Source organism: Phaethon aethereus (assembly GCF_964289735.1).
Source record: "Phaethon aethereus genome assembly, chromosome: 2".
NCBI lineage: Eukaryota > Metazoa > Chordata > Aves > Phaethontiformes > Phaethontidae > Phaethon > Phaethon aethereus.
In genome coordinates this window covers 149,941,626-149,964,480 of record NC_138582.1, presented here as the reverse complement: position 1 = coordinate 149,964,480, position 22,855 = coordinate 149,941,626, and the positions used below count along the sequence as shown (strand labels likewise).

Sequence of the window (22,855 nt, the reverse complement as noted above, 5' to 3'; positions counted from 1 at the left end):
CAAAGACAAACAGACTAAGTACAAAAACAGTGGTCTAAACTTCCTGACTTAATTCCAGGTCCAAGACCACAAAAATATTCTTGCTCACTTTTAACATAGACTAATTTAGTTCAGGAGTTTGATAGTATATGCAAATTTTTACATTGTCACACACAGTAAAACGGACATATTTTCAAAATGTAACAGACTGCTACAGATAGGAGTCTTGCTCAGACCTCTAAAAAAGGCAGTATGTAACATATTTACTCAGTGAGACGCATTTAATGAGTTGTTTGACAAGGGTTCACATCCCTGCTTGGACTTTTATTAGTGTGCCCATTAAGGATGCTTGGGGGACAGCAAGAAGACATTTTCATGGAAGCTTGAGCTATAATTATTAATATGGTTAAATGCTTTATTTACAGTTATTTTAATCAAACAGCCTCCATACATGGTGACATTAATATGTTTAAAACATTTCTTTTAAACCATGTCTTGTTTTTATCCTAAACATTGGAAACTGTCTCTATTTTATGTTAAAGAGTGAACTGTGCAGAGAACTGTGCTGATGTTTGGTAGGTTTAAGTATGGTAGTCAAACATGCAACATTAATTCTTCCCTATGTAGCAAAAGGACATCAAGTGGAATTGAACCTAAAACACTAATTGTCACTTGATCTTGTCAGCAAAAATTTTGTATATAGGTGCAACTGCAGTGAAGGTGTGATGAAGTACAGCTAATATAAGTTCGGAGATTTTGCTCATTCTAGACACAGAAATGCAAACTCTACTAAAGCAAATATGACTATGTCATGATGTAGTAGAAATGTTTTTTCTCTTACCTTTAAGACTCCTGTTTGCCTAGAAGCAAACATCCAGAACCAGAACCGAACCCTACAGACTCCGAGGCTAGCTGGGAAGAGTTTGGTAGTAATTATTCTTGCTCTGTTTCCTTCCTTCTGGGCAGATGAGTTTACATACAAAAAATGCTGTCCTTTACCTTAATAAAAAGATAAAAAAGATGTAAAGTTTTTCCATACTACTTGATGTTTCACAGCATAAGCAGTTTTACACACACAGATACTGGTATCTTTTACCACATACATGTATACCCTACCTTGGTTGTACAGAAATCTTCCATGTTAATAATTTGTGTATTTCTGGTTTTTACATACAATATTAATATAACCTTCCTCAGAGCTCACTCTGCCTTTTTTATCCTTGTGTAAATACTTGATTCATCTTTGAGTAACAAATTTAAACCATGTGGCAAACACAAACATGCACTCGCAGATTCTAAAGATCAGTTTGAAGGCTGACATTACCGGAGTCAGGAACGCCTTTGCTGATAGTTCTTACCCAGGAAATCTCATTCATAAATGTGTGAAATGATGAAACACATTGGTAAGGTACATATAACAGAATTAGTAAGGCTGATTACTAAGCTGTATTTCAGCAAGAAATTTTTAAGTGAGCTCTCTCAAAACTCTCAAACTTTTAAAATACCTCAGTTATTCAGATGAGAGAAGTTTTTTGGTTTTTTTCTATTAACACTGCTCAAGGTCACATTTAGTCTTCTCAGGAGACAAAAGTTTAGAATTTTTAATCTAAGGAATGTGTCCTAACTTTTCTTTTAAGGGACACAAGACATATAAAACATGATCAGAATTATAATAATAGTCCAGCCAGCCAGTCCCATGGGAGCTCTTCTAAGCCTCTCTGTAAACAGCTAATCAAGTGATACACCCGAAAAGACTGATTTCCTGTCAATTAGGACATTTTTTTTATTTGTTTTATTAATGAATGCTTTGTAAAGAAGACGGCTATTCCCATGGAAGGAGATTTTGAATTAAGTTATGGATGAACTTGTATAAAGTGTGCCTCTGCAATATACTTCTCTTTCTTATGCCAATAAATTCTCAAATCCTTAAAAATAAACTTGGTGCCTTCTTATCACCCTGTACACCCACTCCTCATATATGAACTCATATATTCTGCAGCTGAATCTAGGAGTGTAGTTTCACATGCTCTGCAATTTAAAGTTTCTCAATCCTCATTCTGCATGAATGTAAAATAATTCAGGAATGCAGATTTGTGAAGAAAAAAGTGTATGATTTACACATCTGTGTGGGATGTAACTTCTAAGAAGAGTGATTGTGAAGAGAACAGCAATTGTGATGGTCTTGAGGCAGATGCACAGATGTTCAATGAAATAATTGCAACTTGGGAAAGGAAAGAAATATTTGTAAAACAAACTGGGTAGTGATGGACCCAGCTTAATTTCTAAAGTTTAGCTTTTCCCTTTATTGACTAAGTTTTAAAATAGTGTAAGCATCATATGCTAAGGCATGATCGCTAAATTTTCTGTCAGACAGATGAAAGCCTCCCAGCTGGCAGCCTCGTTATAAGACCTAGAAGGCAAATTATTTCCTTCTCTTACAATTTTTCTATCACTAAATAATTTTGTGTTACAAAAAAAAAAATTTTTTTCAGCTTTAAGAGCAACATGAGATACAAGTTAGCATTTCTTATTGATAAGGTGGCAAATAAGGATTTTAAGAAAGCAAAACCAGAAAGCTGCTCATTGTTGTGTTACTTCAGGAGTCAGACCCACTTGGACTGGGGTGAAAATATAAAAAAAAATTTCCCACCTGAAGTGAGCTGAAGTTATTTCTACCTAAAATTGATTGCAATTTTAGGCCTTTCACATATAAAGTGAAGCTATGTAATGGAATTTCAAACTGCTAGCCAACAAGCCATTCTTACAGACCTGCAAATGGTCGTTTGTTCAGAGTGAGAATTATTCAGTTTGGATCTCAGTCAAAGGAAAGCCAGAATTTGGACTATTTGTAAATTGTAATGAGTGCCACGGAATTGTTAGTTTCTCTTGCTGTCTTTGAAGCAATCTTATTTGAGATGGTGTTTTCAGGTGAGGTTATCTGGGTAATATGTTATGCCTCAAGCTTTTTCAAGAAACATGTACATTTTCTCAGGAGAGAAAAAATATCTGAAAGATTATAATGACATGGATATACTATATTCTTCATAAATAGAATGGTCCCATATAGTTGCATACTGACCAGCAAACTGAAAGACCACGGTGTCTGGCTCATTGGTACATGATATATGGCAAAATTATATATGATATATAGCAAAAGTTAAAGAAGCTTGTTTTGACATTTGGCTGAAGTTTTTGAGGGTGAAATGTTCTGCACTTGATCAGCTATATCCTCTGAATATTTAAATACCTCATCGATGCACTGGCAAAACGTTGAAAGTGTCCTGGTTTTGAGCAAGAAAGAACAATTTGAGAAGGAAATATATGGAAAGGAATATTTTTAAATTTGAGATGTGCATAAGCTACACACTGGACACATTGCAGAATGTTAAACAGGTGAAACACAGTTGTTGTGTACCACTAAAAGTCTTTGTTCTCAAATCACAGGGTTTATCTTTTCCCAGAGAGACCAATGCATAAGTTAGTTTTGTTCAACTGATAGGAAAAAATTTCAAATGAACATTTCTATCCATCTGAAATCTGTAATGTTAATTTAAATTCTGCTAGATGAAGCAACATAAGACAGATTTAACCCTGTACGAGATTCCTTCACACAAAATTATGCCAATAAGGTTAACACAAAGTTGGTATCACAGGCTTTGTTATATTGCTCTAACTATTCACAGAATCAGAGAACCAGCAAGGTTGGAAAGGACCTTCAAGATCATCAAGTCCAACCATTAATCCAGCGCCACCATGTTCCCTAAACCATGTCCTGAAGCGCCACATCCACACGTTTTTTGAACACTTCCAGAGATGGTGACTCCACCACCTCCCTGGGCAGCCTGTTCCAATGCTTGACCACCCTCTCGGTGAAGAAATTTTTCCTAATATCCAATCTAAACCTCCCCTGGCGCAACTTGAGGCCATTTCCTCTTGTCCTATATTGCTCTATTGTATGGTCTGTACAATGAATTTATTTGCTTAGTAACTAGAGAAAATGAGTTTGTAACAAGAAGGACTTAGATGTGGGTCAGGAATGGGCTGCTAGATACTTCTGGACATTACAGATTATCAGTATCTAGGCTGTTGGCTATTCTGACAAGTGATTCCTTTTCTCTACAGCAAACGTGAATATTTCTTGCCTAGTTAATTTAAAAGCAAATTATAAATCTGGGTAATTTTGCAAACACATTTGCTCTAATTTTGTTTTCCTTTTGCTTTGCTTTTTATTAACTTTGGGTTTTTTACAATTGTTAGGTAATTTCACAGAAGCAAAGAAGAACCAATTAAGCGAGAGAAACTGAAATAGAAAAACACACAAAATCTCCCTGAAGAGCCAAGGGCCAGTGACTGTTTTGTCATCACACTGCATCAAAGGAACAGGAAGAATGCAAGTCAGACTACTCATTTGCAAGGAACAGCTTGCCTGGGACAGCTGCAATAGTTTCTACCTCTTCCTGTCTGTTCTGTACCTTTCCAAGAGGAATGAACTTCCACGTTTACAGCCTGCAATAACAACACAAATTAGTGTGGATGTCTGCTTCCTCTAAAATGAAAAACTGCGATTTGTGGCAGATAAGCAGTTCCCTCGTTATCAGGTGAGCAGTTCCTGCAGCAGGTGCGGAATCCTCTATAGGAAAAGGGAAGATAAATGAGTAGGACAGAAATGGTTACAGCCACAAGCTGATAAGACGTCCCTGCTGATTTTGGAAATGTAAAACACCAAAAAAGAGTCAAAACCTGGAGATCACTCTGCTTACAAATTCAAATGAAAAACTGTAGAGGTTGCGATATTTCTACATTGGATACAAACTATTCCTTGCTTATTAGATGGAAATTAAAACAGGTTTTCTAACCATTGAAGCTTCTGGAAAGGACAGCTACGCACTTCTCAAATGGAGATTAACACATTTATGATGGAAATTAATATTCCACACAGATTTATTATATGCTCTATGTGATATATAATATAATGCAATATAATATATAATTACAGCTCGATGTCTACATAACACAATAATCATAGTTGCCTATGAATAAATTTTGTCCTCCTAACAATCAACAGGCATTCTGGTAGCTGTCTGTCAGCAACGTCTTGTAGGGCCACCTAGGGAAACACTTCTATATTACTATTTCTGACAAGCCAATGTCAGGGAGATAAGTTAAACCAAGATATTAGGTAGGAACCTTAATCATGTGCATCCACACACACTGCCTCTCAGCCATTCTTTAAGAGCAGGTGCATGATTGCATGTTTTTCTAGAATTCATTAGGATGGTACCACACTCCAGGAAAAGTAGATTATTCAAAAAGTTGACAAGGACAGGAGTACTATTGTAGCCAGTTACATTTTCAGAGAATTCAACTTTTAAAGTCACACTGTTTGGATAGCAGAAATTTGTCATTCTTACTGCAGCTACATTAACAGAAACCATGAATATTGGGACTTGACACACAAGGTTTCACACAGAGATTTCATTTTAATCCAGTGACTTTTATGAGGAATGAACAAAACGCTAGTGAAAGGTGAGAAAAATGCAGAACTGGTGACTGGGAGAGGTGAAGATAACAACAGATTAAGCTGGGTTCTCAGAGAAATGGGTTCTGAACATGAGTTAACTAGAGGTTAGCAAGATGTCCTAATGTTGTTTTGTCCGGGTACAAGATGATATCAGAAACATAAAGCTGATACTTTCATGGAGCCGCCTACAAAAAATGCCTACAATGCAACAAGGTCTTCCAGAGACTGACTACAGCACAGTCAGGGTCATCGTACTGGTCTCAGTCAAGGTGTTGCGTAATATACACTCTACACTGTGTGCTCAGGTGACCCAAGAGAATTGATGGAATACCTTAGTGACCCAAGATTATTGTCAAATATATCCTCTTTCATTGTATTAAATTTTTCATATCTGTAGTTCTTTAAAAGTTTTCAAATAGACCTTTAATTAGTAATATCATTGCAGACTTGGAGACAGTTACTGCATTTGTATAGGCATGCTGTACCGTTTTAAAAAGAGGTCTGTTGTGTCCCAGATGTGGTGATTAATTAGTATCTTCACATTATATTTAGCAGCTCATTGTCTAGGAAATTGCTAAACAAATGCATCTAGTTGAAGTAAAGTATAAAGAATGATATAATCAGGACCACTCTGAAAAAAGCAATCTACGAAATTACAGTGCTGCTGAAGCAATGACTAAAAAGGCTAGTAATCGGCTACTATGTCAGGCTGGTTTTGTGTTCAGACAGCACTAGAAGTTACCAGATAGTATAAATTACATGACTCAATATTTTTAAACATTTAATATATTTTTTGCATAGCTTTTTTGTGATACATAACTTTTATTGTAATTTTAATATAAAAGAGAACATTTTAAATGCTTGTTGGAACTGCCTTGTGAGCTGTGCTAATTGCTCATTATCATTTGTCTGCATATACAGTAAACTCAACCAATCACACTGAGATTTGCCATTATATTGGCACTAATCTACAGGATTTTTTTAAAATCGGTGAATATTTAATTTTCCCAAAAGCAATGTAGGACACAAGCCAATACCTGGTGTATGGTCAGTATCAGGGCCCATTTTCCCAGTGACAGCACTGTTGCTAATATTCCAATCAAAATCATCACTAGGGTCTTGTGTTAATCCACACACAGTGGTCCATTCTCGATCTTGTGTTTCAAAGTTACAGCTTCCAGGAATATTTGTGTAGTAACCTGAAAATACAGAAAGAAGTAAATTATCATCCCACCTCTTATATGTAAAAGGCTATAAGGAACATAGTGTACATGGTAATGGAAAGGATTCCGTTTGGCTAATGCCATGGTTCATTGTGTTACATGTACTGACATAAATAACGTATGGTAGTTAGTAAGGAAAAAAAAAAAATCACCCTTTGCCTCCTGAGCAGGTTTAAACATCCTTAAACATTATTACAGAAATTATTATGCCCATGTAAGTCTTCAGGACAAACCGATGACTCCACTAATTTTGGTTATTATTCAAGGTGAATGGAAAGAATGATTCCCAGCCAATTACCTAGCAAAACTGCACTCCATTTCCACAGTGGCATTCTTCATGAACATATGTTGTTTCATCTTTGAGAGTATTATGCATGAAGGCAGTTATGATCAGAGAGAAGTTCTAGTGTGTAGGACACTGACTGAATTCAGGAGATCTTTGTTAAACTTCTCATTTCTAGATCTGCCTCTGATGTTTCAGGTGACTTTGGAAAAGTAATTAATCAATAAAATTCTACAAATGCTGCAGTAGAGATGAATCAAATAGCATCACAAACTATTCTTTGGCTTTTAGAGGTTTTTTCCCTAGCTATAAAGCAGAGGCAGTTACACTATTGCTGAGTGAGAGGAAGGACTACCGCTGTGACAGGATTCTGGGAAAAGCTTACAAACTATGAAACATCACAGTCAGTTGTGCATCTTAGAAACAGGTCTAACTGTGGCTATTTCAGAACCACAAATGGATTTGAGGATTTAGAGTGTGTTTCTTGATCTAGAAGTGTTCTGCAATGTTAAGATACAATGATTTATGTATCATTGTCTAGGTATAAAAGATACAGATAAAAAGAATAAATGTAATTACCTTTTACTAAACTGTTTTGGTTTTTTTCCTATTTTCTACTTTGATGCTACAAGAACAACTGATGCTGTTCTTTGTAAAAGTAATTTATAATTATCATAAACCTGTTTTGTATGACCAAGATCTGCACACACACTGACTGTAATCCCATGGACTTGCTTTTCTGTAAAAATGCATCATCTTAGTTAAATGTATAGGACAAATATCTTAAAAGAAGAATAATTTTGATCCAGTGAATAACCTATATCCCACTGAATGCTAGGAGAAGGATGTGTACTGCTCTGTAATGTACTGTACTCTTGCTATACTGTGAGGGACTGAAGCATCTGTCATGAGAAGAGGCCGAGAGAGCTAGGACTCTTCAGCCTGGAGAAAAGGCTCAGTGGGATTTATCAGTGTGTAGAAATACCTTCTGGGTAGGTGTAGAGAAGACAAAACCAGACTCTTCTCAGTGGTGCCCAGTGTCAGGACAAGAGGCAGTGGGCACAAATACAGGAAACACTTTTTAAGTTTAAGAAATTTTTTTTTTTTTTTTTACTGTCAAGCTAGTCAAATACTGGCACAGGTTGCCCTGAGAAGCTGTGGAGTCTCCATTCTTGGAGAAATTCAAAACGTGACTGGCACAGCCCTGGGCAACTTGTTGCAGTAGACCATGTTTTGAGCAGGAGGTTGGACTAGACAATCTCCAGAGGTGCCTTCCCACCTCAACCATTCTGTGCTTGTGTTAGTGCTATTCACAGCATGGCATTTGCGAATCATGAAAGGAATACACAAATGCACCGAGCATTCACATTGATGCTGCATTACAAGCATCATGTAAGCCCAATAAAGCCTAACTCCAACACCAAACACCCTCACATGCAGGTAGGGCAAAGAAAGGAATCCATTAATTCAAACAGCAAGTACAATTTTCTTGCACAGTTCTAACAAGATCAAAGTCCCAATGCATTTGGGATTTATACTATTCATAATAGATTACTTGACTTCAGGAATTTTACCCTAATATCTTAACAGTGCATCCAAAACACAATTATTAATAAATATTAATTACAATATTTATAGAGGGTTGACGGAGTCACCTGACGTATCTGCACCTGTGTTGTGGTTTGAACACAGCCAGCAACTAAGTACCACGCAGTCGCTTGTTCACTCCTCCCTGCCCCTTGGTGGGATAGGGAGGAGAATCAAAAAAAAGCTAAAACTCATGAGATAAAGACAGTTTAATAGGACAGCAAGGGAAGAGGGAATAACAACAATAACAATAACAATAATAATGATAAAAGAATATACAAAATAAGCAATGCACAGCACAATCGCTCACCACCCGCTGACTGATGCCCAGCTAGTTCCCAAGACACAGCACCCCTGGCCAACTTTCCCCAGTTTAGGTATTGAACATCACAGCATATGATATGGAATATTCCTTTGGCCAGTTTGGGTCAGCTGTCCTGGCTGTGCCCCCTCCCAGCTTCTCGGTGGCAGGGCATGAGAAGCTGAAAAATCCTTGACTAGTGTAAGCACTGCTTAGCAACAACTAAAACATCCCTGTGTTACCAACATTATTCTCATACCAAATCCAAATCACAGCACTACAGCAGCTACTAGGAAGAAAATTAACTTTATCCGAGCTGAAGTCAAGACAACCTGTTAGGTACTTTTTAATTTATGGGTAAACAGAGCCTGTTCAGAAGTCCTCAGAAGAGGACTGTTCCATTTATCTAAAAAATTGCTTTTATTTCAATAATTCAAGCACTCTTCTAGTTGGTTCATCAACACTGAGGTTTGCTATTAATCAAATCTGGGTGTATAATTGTCTGCAATTCATGAAAATGGAAACTGCTTTCATGTGTGCTTTTTTCACCTCAGTACTTCCAGTGGGTTACTGAAAGAGAATGAAAATTTTGCAAGATTGCCTGACTGGATTGAATGAAGCATAGAGTAAGTAATTTCCGTGAGTTTATTTAAAAAAAAAAGTCCACCAGCCTATGAGGATACAATTCATTTCATCCAGATTCTGTTGTAAATCCTGCACAAAGGAATTGCTGCTGAGTAGATTATGGTCCATTTACTTCTTTGGAGTTACACTCATATAAAACTATAGTAGAATGTGAAATAAGCTCGGACCTTGAGCTCAGAGAAAAGGAGAAAACTGCAGACAAATGTGGCCATAACCACTTGTGATGGGGCAGGTTAGACTGTGAAGGGCTTTCTCTGTGTCTGTTCTGCTGTCTTTTCTGATTAAGCAGCTCCTCTTGCCTTTTATTAAAAAATGATGTTTCCATATCTAAAAGGTATTATGTGCCCATTAATGTTTATTCCCGTCTATAAGATATACGCTCAGGGAAAAGGTGTGTTTATCGAAATGTACATCCTCATTTGCTGGAACTAAGATATAGCAGTTAGGGAAATATTATACCTGAGGCTTATCTGGGTATTCTGTATGCCAGATTACAGTATCTATCCTCTATTGTTAACTTGATATTTTGTCAGTTCTGCAGCAACAGCAAGACTAAAGACTGATGAAAACATTTTGATGTATCTACAGCCTTTCCACCTTACAATGAAAGGATACTTCACTCTATTTATTTAAAGTTATTATCTGTGGGTTTTTTTCTTCCCTTGGAAAAGCTTTTCTGCAGTATAGCAAAGACTGTGTTGTTTTACTGTGATTCAAGATAATTTATGGCCTGAAATGTTTCCATCTATTATCTGACTAAGAAAAGAGAGTTGATGCTATCACAGTCCTTCCAGACAACACAGGACACCCCCACCCCAATGAAGCTACCAGATCCTGTAACAATATTTACAGAATAAATCAAGTGCCTCAATAGTTTTCTGAATATCTTTACAAAGCAGTTTATATTGGACAGCAATTCAGACTTACTGTGTCTCTGTTAGAACTGTAAAATCTTACAAGGGTGACTTTACAGAGATTTTGCTGCACTTACTTTGTCTAACTTCTGAAAAAATAGGAATATTATGTAGAAGAAATACAGACTCACAAAATTCACTGGAATGCAAAGAACTGCAGGAGGTAGAAACCAGAAATAGAGACACCAGCTTCAGAGTGTACTTCAGAACTGTTATTTACAATTATGAAAACAATAAAGAGGGAGAAATTTCAACTTAAATTTCCTATAGTAACATCTTCACATGTATTCCAGGTTGTAAGTCTGCTGTTTGGCTAAAACAATATTATTTACATCACCCAATAAAGGGTCATTATTTTTGTAACCGTGTCCAGTCAGGGCATTTAGCAACCCTATGCAAGAGAAAATGCCTTTGATTTTCAAGGGATCTCCAAGTATTGGTTGATTTCAATGGAGTACTTGGAAACGTTCCAATACAATGTGAGCGTGGAATTGATGCATGTGATGCATTCACTTTCTCTGTCTACCAAGGTTACTTTTCATCATATCTGCATTATGGCAGAATTTGGCCCTCCAGCTCAAAGATTAAGACTTAGACTGATTACTGAACTGTATATAGGGACTGCTTAAGCTTCCTACTCCAGAAGTCTGGTCTGGATAGTGACTGCAAATAAACAAAGACGTGGAGCAGGAACAAAGGCACATTTTACTGCTTTTGAATTCCAAGTCTGCATTGGAAAGCCTGTTAACTTGATCCAGATTTTCAAAATCGAGCTGTGTCCTTCCATCTCAAATAGCATTATCAAACACCTACAGAAAAATTTTGTCTCAGTATTCACTAGGACTGCAAAAATGTAAACAGATTGGATTTTGTCCAACTGTTCTCTAATAAAGTATTAGCAAGAAAGTATTTTCATAGCTCTGCAGTAGCAGCAAGAACAAAGAACAAGGAACATGTAGTAGCAACACAACTCAGATCACAAAGACAGGATTAATCTGAAATGAAATGCAGGCCTGTTTTGAAAAAATCACTTTTTATAGCAGAATCATGTCTAAATGTTATTGTGCATTCATTTGCTTACTTAGCTTTTTCATTCAACATTGACAGCTCAACATACTTTCAACTTAATAAATGAGTTTACGTTTCTTCTCAGAGTTAATTTGTATTGTAACCTATGGATTTTATTCCTTAAATATGTTTTTAGTCCTTAAGCTGTTTTTTGTTTGTTTGTTTGTTTTTTAAATATTTAATCTTCGGTTTGAGTAAGTTAGACTTTTGCAACTAAATCACACAAATACTTTTTGCAGCTAATGTGTCTGAGAACCTGAAAATGTCAGACCTTCTGTGTTGGGGGAGCAGGCAACCTGCTTGTAATTACCTTCTGAGCAGCTGTGTGAATATGTAGCTGTGTAGCTATGCTACAGAATTTAAAGTTATAATCTTAACTGGAGATTACACTAATACACAGAGAGGTACTTACTGCAGTCAGCTTCATCTGATAGGTCTTCACAGTCTGGTTTATAGTCGCAGATGAACTGAGACTCTATGCAGTTCTCATTCCCACACACAAACTCAGTGAGGGCAGGACATTCCCTGGGATTCTCTCCAACTGAAACCAACAGGACATTTAGATCAATATTGTAATTAAATCAGAGGATGCTCTTTTTTATTTGTTTAGCCATTATACACCATTACTTCAGTGATTTACTGTTTCCAACAGATGTTATTTGGTCTCTCTCTTTTAATGATGCATTATGCAAGTCTAGACTACTGTATTGGCCCTGCCCAAAGATTCCAGGGTAGGATGTTTTGCCTGGAAGAAAATTCAGCTCAGCATCAGCACGACTGTTTCCCCAGTGTATTTGTTGTGCACATTCCATAAAAAAGGGATCTGTGAGCTGTTGAAAAGTAGACACGCTAAAGGCTTTATTCTGCTCATAATTACAGGACATCATTTGGAAAATAAGAACAATTTAAACTGAGAAAAATCGCGTAATACAACATTTAAATAATGGATAAACTTTTAAAGCCTTTATAAGACATTTAAATATTTGAAGAGTTTAGAGAAACTTCTGCTCTGAGTGTGTGAATAGCCGAGAAACTGAGAAATTCCTCTTATGTTATTTAACATGAGGATCTGTTTTCAAACAACGATTTTTGATCATCTCTGGAAGTGAGTGGAAATAGCGTCATAAAATGAGAGTACCTTAGTAACTTGCACATAAAATGCTAGGGCCAAAGCCAAAGAGTGCTGAGATTCAGCCATCTCTGAACTGTCAGACTATAAAGAAAAGTACATAAATTATTTTTTGGTTCAGTGCACTGGGTGCATAATTTCAATTAGCAGTAATTGAAACTGTTCTGATAATCCCCAATGCAACATTTAAGATGCATTCCTATTAACCTAAGGTTGTTTTTCAGTCTAGAGCTCCAAGTTGTGCAATTAGACATGTATTTTGACTACATTCATTGTAATATGTTTCATTTTTTCCTTCAAACATGACTAAATTGTGACACATCATTAAACACAGTCTGGACAGAACACCTTGATATTTACCTTTGTGTAGGCCCATATTTCCAGGAGAGGAGCTTATTATTGTCACGGTGTTAATCTCCTCAAATAGAGGTACTTACTGAATTTTACAAACTGAGGAACTACGTTCTCATTGAAGCAAAATAGAAAAGAAGAAATAAATTTGGAGATGGATGTTTCCAAGAACAGTATTCAATCCTCCCTCTAGGGAGCTGCAGTATAAAACAAAACTATGTCTCCTGATGAACAGCTTAAGATACGTTTCAAGCTGGCATTCAGATAAAATGAGAAATCTTCATTACATCTTATTTCTTTGCATATGTTGGTTGTGTGGTACTACATGTAAAAATAGATAGCTTTTTGACTGATCATGTTCCTCAGTTGTACTTTGATCACCAGTAAGTGTGTTGGATAATGGTTGATTATATATGGCATGTAATTTTTTTTTTTCTAATAGTCTGACTCACAACATTCCGTGAAAATCCAAACATACAAAAAAACTATTCTAAGCAGAAAAAACATGAGAAAATATGGTAAATTTCTTTCTCGCCTTTCTTCTAACAACTGAAGAAACTATAAGGGAAAAAAAAATAACATACTGTTGAATACACTCCAAACAAATTAGGACAAAAATTCTAATAGAAAAAAAAATAGAATTGTCAGTTGTATTGTGCTGACTGTTACTCTGAAGTTATCTTTGAGAAGCTAAAACATTAAAATGAATCAGTGAGCCACAGCAAGCAAAAGAATGAGCTAATTCCATGTATGAAAATGTCAGGGGTGGAGAACTGTGAAATATCCAATACACAGATGTGGATTTGTCACACAGTGGGAATGAGAGGAATTATAGGGAGTTGAAATGTTTTTGATAAGTACTAAGCTTATTTTTGAATATGCTATGAAAAGTTTGAAGACAGCTCAGGTATCCGAAAGCAAAAGAAAGCATTTCATTTTAAGAAAATGGTTGATCAGAAAGAAGCTCCCACTTAATGAAAAGCTATAAATGTTCTTTTCTGACATGACCTGCTTCCAAATCTTTGGTTTAGCCACTAAACTGAACAATCCATTGTTTTCTCAGTTCTACATGTAATTTTACAACATGGAAAATATCCATACAGATATGGAGCGTTGGTCTACAGGCATAGTATGAGTGATAAAGGAACAGCATAGAGCTATAAAAATTGGGGGGGGGGGTGTTTGGTTGGTTTTTTTAATGAGAACAGAAGCTTCAACACTCTTGCACATTTCTTGAGCAAGTTACTTTTGGTTTTCATTATGCTTAGCAGTCTCTTCTCTTACAATTATTCGGTCCGTAAACTTGTGTGGTCTGAAGGCTATACAGATATGCTGCAAATCCAAAGACCAAAATTTCCCACAAAAAAGATAATATAGATAACAAAAAACCCACCCCACCCCCAAACAAAATAATATAGAATATAAAGCACAAAAACACAATGAATTTCATACCTTATGATAACAGCCGAGCTTTAGATCAGCATAGAAATAACTAGATTAACAAGAATCAGTGGAGCAATTAAACTGTTGATTTTCTCCTAGATCAAAGTCGACAGGCCACAGCACATATCCTTGTAAACCACCTTTTTTCCCTTACAGTAAATACTTGTGGATTAAAACAATTATTACGGAAGAGCAAAATGCTAATGATTTATTGTACTCATTTACTTGGTTTCCCCTTGGAACTGTAGCATTTCCTGAAAACCAGGACACCACAAGAAACTAGCACAGGACCTATTTTAGATGAAGTAGTAACTACTGACTACATGTAATGTAAATCCCTACGCCAAATGAAATGGCAGTACTTGAAAAGGAAAAAGCATACACAGGATATCACTTTTCAATTAAGTACAATTTGGATTGATGCAGAATCTTCTAAGTAGTTTTTAAGAGACCAGTACAACTGGCTTGGTTTTTGGATCAGTAAATCCTACAAAAGGAGCGTGTTAATGATGGTTGCCATAGAACTTGCATTTACATACACGCACTTTCATTTCTACATATTTTATTCTGTAGAATGTAATTTGCAGAATACCAGCAAAGACCTTCCCAGGTAAGAATACATATGTTTGTATATACATAGAAAACAAGCAGACACAGATGCACATTGTGCGTACCACAAATAAATCATGACTCTACTGTGGATACATCACAAGCTATATATTTATATCCATCTCCAGTATAGGTTATCTATGGAAGACTAGCCCAGAATTTATAGACATGACAAGATTAATTTATCATAGCTGATAAATACAGCACTATTAACCCAGACACTTTGTTTTAGTTACCAGGAAAGATTGGCTATGAAAGAACTCATAAAAACAGTCTTCTTTCTTTTAAGTTTGCTACTAGAGGACAGCACTGGGCCAGTGACTCTGACTCTGTGAGTACAAGAGCTTTCTTCTATCAATGTTTTGTAAGATGAAAATATTCCTGTCATAACCACTACATCTAAAATCACGGAAAGACCTATACAGGCCAAATATCAGCTCTATAATCTATAGATCTTGACTGTCTGAAACAAAATAGGTACTTTTTGTATGATAGATACCAGTAAGTTTCACAGATTGCATGTTAGGCTGACACAATGAATGTTCTCTTATTTAAAATATTTTTCATGAAAGAATCACACAGCCATAAAGAAGAGAAGCTCTTGCTGTGTTGCATTACAACACTTAAGACTTACATAGGTTCTCAGAGATTATGTTTGACGAGTGCTATGTGCTTGTGAAAGGCATAGGATGAATCCTGAGTTATTATGGTTGCTAAAGGCTGCAGTGAGCAAGACCTTGAGCTGTTTTGAAAAGCAACTCATAACTCAAAGGCAAATACACTGAGCTGCTGTTTACCAAGAGTCTCACCTTCTCTGCTCTCTCCAACAGGAATGCATGTACTCACTCAACAGTACAACATCACCATGTCAACAGTATGAAATGAAACATGTAATGTATATTCAAGGAAAATGAGACTTTTCCAACCTTATTTATCTTTTTTAAAAATTAAGGCCCTTTCTGAGCAGAAAATTTTTCAAATTACAACTGAAAATTCACTTCTCTACTATTTGTTGTTTAAATTGTATTGTACTTTAAGAGTACTTATATCACGTCCCTCCCCGCTTTTGTAATACTTGAAACATAGGAGTAATCAAAGATTAAAATATAAAGATGTTTTGTTGAAAATATTACTCAGTGCAAGTAACTTTCCAAGTTTCACCCTTTGTTTAAATTAAAATCTATGAAATAAAAGCTCCTAGAGGGTTTCATTAGAACCGGAACTCAACTGTACTCAGTAGTCTGAAGCTCAGAAATTATGAAACAATTTGCATCAAGCTTTTCATTTGCTTACCCCAATTGTTCAGTACCCTTTCCTAAATGACTTTTTATAGAACATTAAAACTCCATTAGCAAACTCATCAGTAATGTTTCTGTCCATGGATGACCTTGGCAATCTTTTGCAAGGAAAAGTAGATGAAAAGTTTCTACTCATGCAAGCTACATATAATTTCAAATAAGGTTCTTTTGTAATTCAAAACCCATAGGGAATTCTTCTCACAGAATGTCATTTAAAAGGACAGATTTAATTCAAAGATATGCATTAGCTCTGACATAAACAGCAGATCTAACAAATTATATTGACTATTTAGGAGAGAATTTCACCTGTAGATAAAAAAGTCTGCCAATGGACTTCTCAAACATGCTCAAGGCAAGCAGCATTATGGTGCCTAAGGCCACCAAATAAACTGGAAGAATAAAAAAGTCATACATAGTTCTGGAAATGTACAACTGGTTCTAGCTCAAGCAATACAAAAAATAAGAAAAAATAATTCTCTTCAACTTCTAGTGTTGATATCATGGAGTACAAAAACCCATGCCAGACAAGGACAGAAGTTTTCATATTTGATTGAGACTGAAAGACTGGCCTTACTGTAGGGTGTATCAGCAGGATAAGGAGCTCCTGCTCACAGTACCCTCATGCAGGGAGCTGCCATATTTTGCTTAATACTAAAAGAAGACACTAGGGAGAAACACTGAGAACTGAGCAATTAGTGAGGGTCTGGTGTTCTAGGCTTTATCACTTTGGAGCTTGCAAGTGGTAAAAGAAAGGAAAAAGAGGAGAAAAACCAAGTGATGCTTTTACATAAAATCATATCTCCCAGTAATTATGAACATGTTCAACCAGAGAAAAATACCTCCTGAAGCAATTTGACATGCGATCTCTACTGCTTGTTCCTTTTTCCCCTCTCGGTCTCCCCTCCATCCTGATTCCAGTGTAGACATAGATTATATCTCAGAAATTTCAGCTGAAAAGATTATTTTTAGAGCTTTTCAGCGATATTTACTCTACAAAATTACTGTCAAGCTGTAGTTTCCACTGTGATGTGGAATCAATTGAAACCATTCAATCACAGCACTATCTCCCCTTAACACAGATTTCTTAGAAGCATCTCATATGAATACTGTATTCATGGACTTGTCCCAATGTGGTCCACAGGGATTGTTGTCACAGACCAATGGAGTACAGCACACTGGTGCAAATCACAGTTACCTGCAACAAGGAGGCACTTCCTCAGCTGAATGCTCTCCCCGGCTCTGCAGAATTGTCATTAGGTGTGAAACTCATTTTTGGTTTCATACTGCATGGAGGTGTACGATGAGTTACAGAAGATCAACTGTTATATGCAGTTTATTCGTATTTGGAAGAGTGCTTACCTCCTACAGTAATGTCATAGGACAATGAACTCAGGCTGGGGCAGTGTTCATTCTTCTAGCACCACCTTTATAGACAGTGATTGTGATGTTAAAAAAAAATAAAATTCAAATCTCTACCCTGTATATTTTGCTAGCCATGAACAGTCTTCTCTTTCAGCCCATTCAAAATACATGGAGTTAAGGAATCTACCACTGGATATGAATAGTAAGCAATATGTGAACTGAATGTCAAAATGATGAGATTTTGATATTATACTGAAAAGTTGCCTTTGCAGCCACCTACTACCAAACCAAAGTATCTCTGAAGTCAGCAAATTGTCTCCAGAAGATTCACATGAGATAAACAGAAACTGAAAAAAACACCGACTTCTCCTCATGAAAAGTAAGGTAAAAGCTAAAACTTGTTTCTGATATTCAAAATCTGTGGCAAATGACCTCACGTGTTTTCCTAATGAGAAACGGAGAGTTGCAAAATCAAGGAAAGACCGCCAAAAAATCTTTTGGTTAAGCTCTTATGCATTTTGTACGCAATCTCAAACAGCCCTGGAGTATACAGATGTGTATATGACTGCTGTACTGAGCAACAAAAAGTAGAGAATACTGTGATCTTCAAGCTCATGCCGTATTTCTCTTCTTTCTTTTAATCTTTTCAAAGATGACCGTCAAATGCAATATTGCTCATTCCTTGAAGCCAGGCTATATAATATTCGCTTCTTCAGTAAAAAAGAATTTATATTTTTTCATACATTTCTAGAAAGTCTTAATATGCAATGTCATTTAAGCAATCGCCTTGTGCATAACATGACTTGTGCAGGAATCAAGTCTTCCCCAAGTGTACCTGCGGCAGTCCTGGCAAGTGGGGTTGAGGGCACCAGTATTTTCTCTGCATTGCTCCTGGGGACGATGCCCTCCCCACAGAGTCCTTTGTACGAGGGCATTCGAGATGGCCCGTGGAAGGCAGCTGTGGCTGACTTTCACATTTCAAGAAGGGAGATTATTTCTCGCCTAGAACCAAATTGTGCATCATCGGTACCCTCTGAGGAGTGTAATGAGATCTGAGTTCGGTAAGATTTTCACTCAAAAAGGATAAAGCACATATATGCCACAGTAACACAAATCAAGTTAAAGCTACCAAAAATTACTAGACTTCTCAAATTAAGCTTTCTTCCTCTACAATGAAGCAGATTCAATGGATATCAGCAAATTCTTAAATTGACAGCTCACCATGAAATCAAAGACTAATTTCCTTCTAGAGACAAAATCCAAACATTAGAGTAACAAACAAGAATTTTACCATTAATTTCAGAACATTTACTGAGAAGTTTTAGCCAGGTGATGCAATTCCAGTGTACCATGTCAGAATACCCTGGAACTGACCTTTTTATAAAAACAGATGAAAAACATCACAAAACATTAAAATACATTGCAGAGATTAAAAAAAAAAAAAAAAGGAAAAAAACCAAACCAGGTAACTGGACATACATTCTGGCTGAAGACAAATGTATATCTTGAGTGACTAAAGCAGCTCCGTCAGCTTTCTCTCCCTGAATTCCCTTCCCTCACACTTCAGGGCCAGGTTTGTATTGAATATTTCTGTTCTAAGAGTTTGAACTTTTCTCAAGTGTCTGAGCAGAAGGAACTACATTCTCCACTAAATGTAAAGCTTTGCATGATACATAGCTGAAGACTCAAAGAAAACAGTCTTATTCTAAAAATAAAAAAGTTGGCCTACGCACCCAAACACTGGGATGTTTTAGTTATTTTCTCTCTGATCCTGAAGCCAGGATAGAATTCTGATGAGAAAGGATTTCTCTGCTGAGACTTTCAAAGCCTCTTGTTTATGGGAGCATGGAAGCAAAGTTTTTCAGAGGATTGCAGTACCTTCACCTATGGTCTTTGCCATAAACAGCAGGTGGGGAGGAATACAAATACATGAGAAGAAAGAGAAGGAAAAAGTTTACCACGTGGCAAAGCAAGCTTTATTTTATTTTAAAAAAAATTTTTATTCAGCTCAATTTGGTAAATCAATTTCCTATTAATAAGAGTGCTGTGGCATTTTGATTTTGTTTTCTTTTAAACAATTAAATATATTTTTAATGCCACTTCAAGTGTGACTGAATGTGTGTCCTATTTACCTTAAACATGAGAAGAAAAGCTTGTGAAGTCTGGTCCCAAACAGACAACCCACAGAGATCACTGGAACTGTAATTACTCTTTCTTCTTCGTGGATTTTTATCACACCAAATTGCAGATCATGAAAAAATATATAAATCAACTATTCTAGAAATTTCTGTTTAAACTGAATTTAGATTTATGTTTCACTTATTTTCATTTATCTTTCACTGTTGGTTTTTCAGCTGGTGGGATGCCAAATCAGTATGTATGACATGGCTGAGTAAGATATATATCCATGCTTATGCTCTGTGTTTTGTATCTGGAGTACAAGATTCCTTTTCTTCAAAATTACAGATGTACAAAATTCAGACTACTGGCAACAGCATGTCTGATGAGGTGCATTTTGATTCACTATTATATGACAGTGAGCCATCATCTAGAAAAGCAAATCAATGCTTGAAGTGCTGTTTAAGCATGCCAGAGCATGTGCCAGAGCACAGCTTATTTCTGACAGGATTTTTAGAAAGTGTCATCATGGCAAAGGTGTCAGAAGTCTCAAAAATAAAATTATCAGTGGGGATTATTCTGTACAATACTCATAGGTATTTTCCCTTTTTATTAAGGCAAAATTGCAGGCATAACCTTAAGCATGGTCAAAGTCAATTATTAAAAAGCACAAGAGATGACCACTTGTAAACTCCATTCAGATCACATAGAATAGTCTGTCACTAAGTTGTATAAAGAATTACTGTACAAGAAGGTGAAAAAAATTAAATGTAATTATTTAATAAATTCATTTTATATTAAAAACACTCTTTGTCTGGGATGTGGCTCCACTTTTTTTCAGATTTTTCAATTAAACCTGCAAAATAAAAACATACCACATTTGGAGTTTAAATTATTTTTGCTATCAAAACATAACTTACCCTCTCACAACCAGTAAGAGTCTTTTATACCTTCTTCTTTTCTATCTCTGACAATATTTCCAAGGCCTCTCATATTTTCAATAAAGCCACAGTTGCTTCTTGACCCTCACTTCCACAGAAATTAGTGAGAGCTGGTGGAAATGAGCCTTGCAGGATAGGGTTCCAGAAGCTCAGATCATAATAAAGTTATCTGTAGCATTCTACTGATACAGAAGCTTTTAACAAATTCATTTTTAAAAGGAAATAGTGAAAAGATTCTCCTTTGTCAGTTGAAAATGCTCATATAACATGAGCTGTGTAAATCACAGCTATGTAAAGTGAAGAGCAAAGAACTCTGCAGAACTAATCCATCTCCACGCAGATTCCATTATGATGCGTACAGCTTCTTTCTACAACACACTGTATGAAAGCAAGCTGAAGGGAAACACATGTACAATAAAATAAGTCTTTGGATTTATTGAACTCTGTTGTAACCATTAAGTATTACCATGCTGTATAAAAGCAGTTCTAATATGCACATGTCAAAAATCCCCACACCGACTGCCTCCCTCTCCCCTCTTTGCTCTATCCACTTGAGTACTTTATTTCTGTAAAAAGGCAATTACTTTACTGTGTTGACTGTAAACCATGATCCAGGAATACCATTCAGCAGCTTCCAAAAGGACAGTCTGTGAGGAGGAGGCTATCACAAAATATCTGAAAGATCCAGAACTGCTTTAACATTCTTCCCCACCACTACATACCATCTGCTGAGGAGCGGCTAAACATTCAATTTTTTTTCCCATGCACTTTAAGGCTTTCTCATTTCCATGCCTTTCTGTTTATTTCAAACCTGTCATTCAAGTTTTAATTATTTTCAATTATCTTCAAGGTTTTCTGTGCATGGTTTATTCCTCTGCTTATGTAATTACCATGGCTAGCATATCCATAATATTATATAAGATTTTAGTTTAACCTAGTAAGTCTCAGTGGAAAATACAGATGTGGCCTTCAGTTCCCCTGGAAAACCCTGGCCATGTGTCTAGCTCAGCAATTCTACAGCTACAAACGCAGTATATGAATAAGTGTTGTAAATCAAGTCATTTTGTTGAGAAGAAACCTCTGACCCCTTCTGGTTTGTATGCTACTCTTCTCCTTGAGTTTGGCCACACTAAGACTGCGTTTGCTGTCTTTTAGGTTTTTTTACAACAGGCACAATAAAACTGTAAATGCTGTGCAGCAAAAAACCAATTTAGACATGACACGCTTTCTCTATCCTGAATGCCCCAGGCTTGGGTCAGACGGGAAATGTTATTTTTGAGAATCTGGCAGAATGTATTTTATTTATTTGTTCTACAAAGGTAAAGAATCAATAACAACAAAAATGAAAATGGTCAGACCAGGCTCCTTCATGTCATCATGCCAACAGGAAGGTCAGCATACCAAAAGTCTTGAGAAAATTAAGAAAGTAGATCTCAGCTTGTGTAGTAGAAGACAAAAAAGTCATACACAGAGCTGATGTGAAAGGCACTAAAGACAATACAATGATCCCCTCTTGACACTGGTTTGAGCTCAAATATCATTGCAGAGACAGGAAAATCGCAGAAGGGCAGGTTGTTTCTTGGTTTTTTTTCTTTGTTTTGGTTTTTTACAGGCATACACTCGCACACATGCACATACATACACTTAAAAAGCAAACATATGACAGGGCTCTTATCCTGCTGAAGAGCAAAGAGATAAGTATAAACCCATTCCTGATAGGATACATGCACCTGAACTTTAATGAAAACGCTGCTGTGCCTAGCATACGCTACCGGAGATGCTGTAAGTGAATGTTTGCTGATTATGTAAAGGTTGAACCTTACTACAGTGCAAAACCATCCACCATACAAGTGACAGCTCTACAAAGGATTAGCATCTTGGGTGTCCAACATTTCTAATTCATTCTTCAATAATTTTTTATTTGTATTGTGCACTGAGCTTCAACTGTGTATTTCAAACTTCTATGAGAAAAGCCTCCTCTCTATCATCCATATTCATATACAATAATTTTCTGCAAAATACACAGGAATATTACTATGTTGAAGCTGTAAGTATGTGAAAGCACTTGGAGCATATGGTGCAA

The 22,855-nt window shown here is 36.4% G+C and overlaps 1 protein-coding gene across 1 annotated transcript in view; it reads right to left on the bottom strand.

Annotated features, from left to right (window-relative positions):
- MALRD1 (MAM and LDL receptor class A domain containing 1) overlaps positions 1 to 22,855 on the bottom strand; it is a 298,997-nt gene that overhangs the window by 88,443 nt on the left and 187,699 nt on the right. The window contains exons 31-33 of the mRNA XM_081996518.1: positions 11,934 to 12,062; positions 6,538 to 6,699; positions 821 to 978 (exon numbers count right to left, since the gene is read on the bottom strand). Coding sequence (XP_081852644.1) covers positions 821 to 978; positions 6,538 to 6,699; positions 11,934 to 12,062 — 449 coding nt within the window. The remainder of the gene's footprint in view (positions 1 to 820; positions 979 to 6,537; positions 6,700 to 11,933; positions 12,063 to 22,855) is intronic.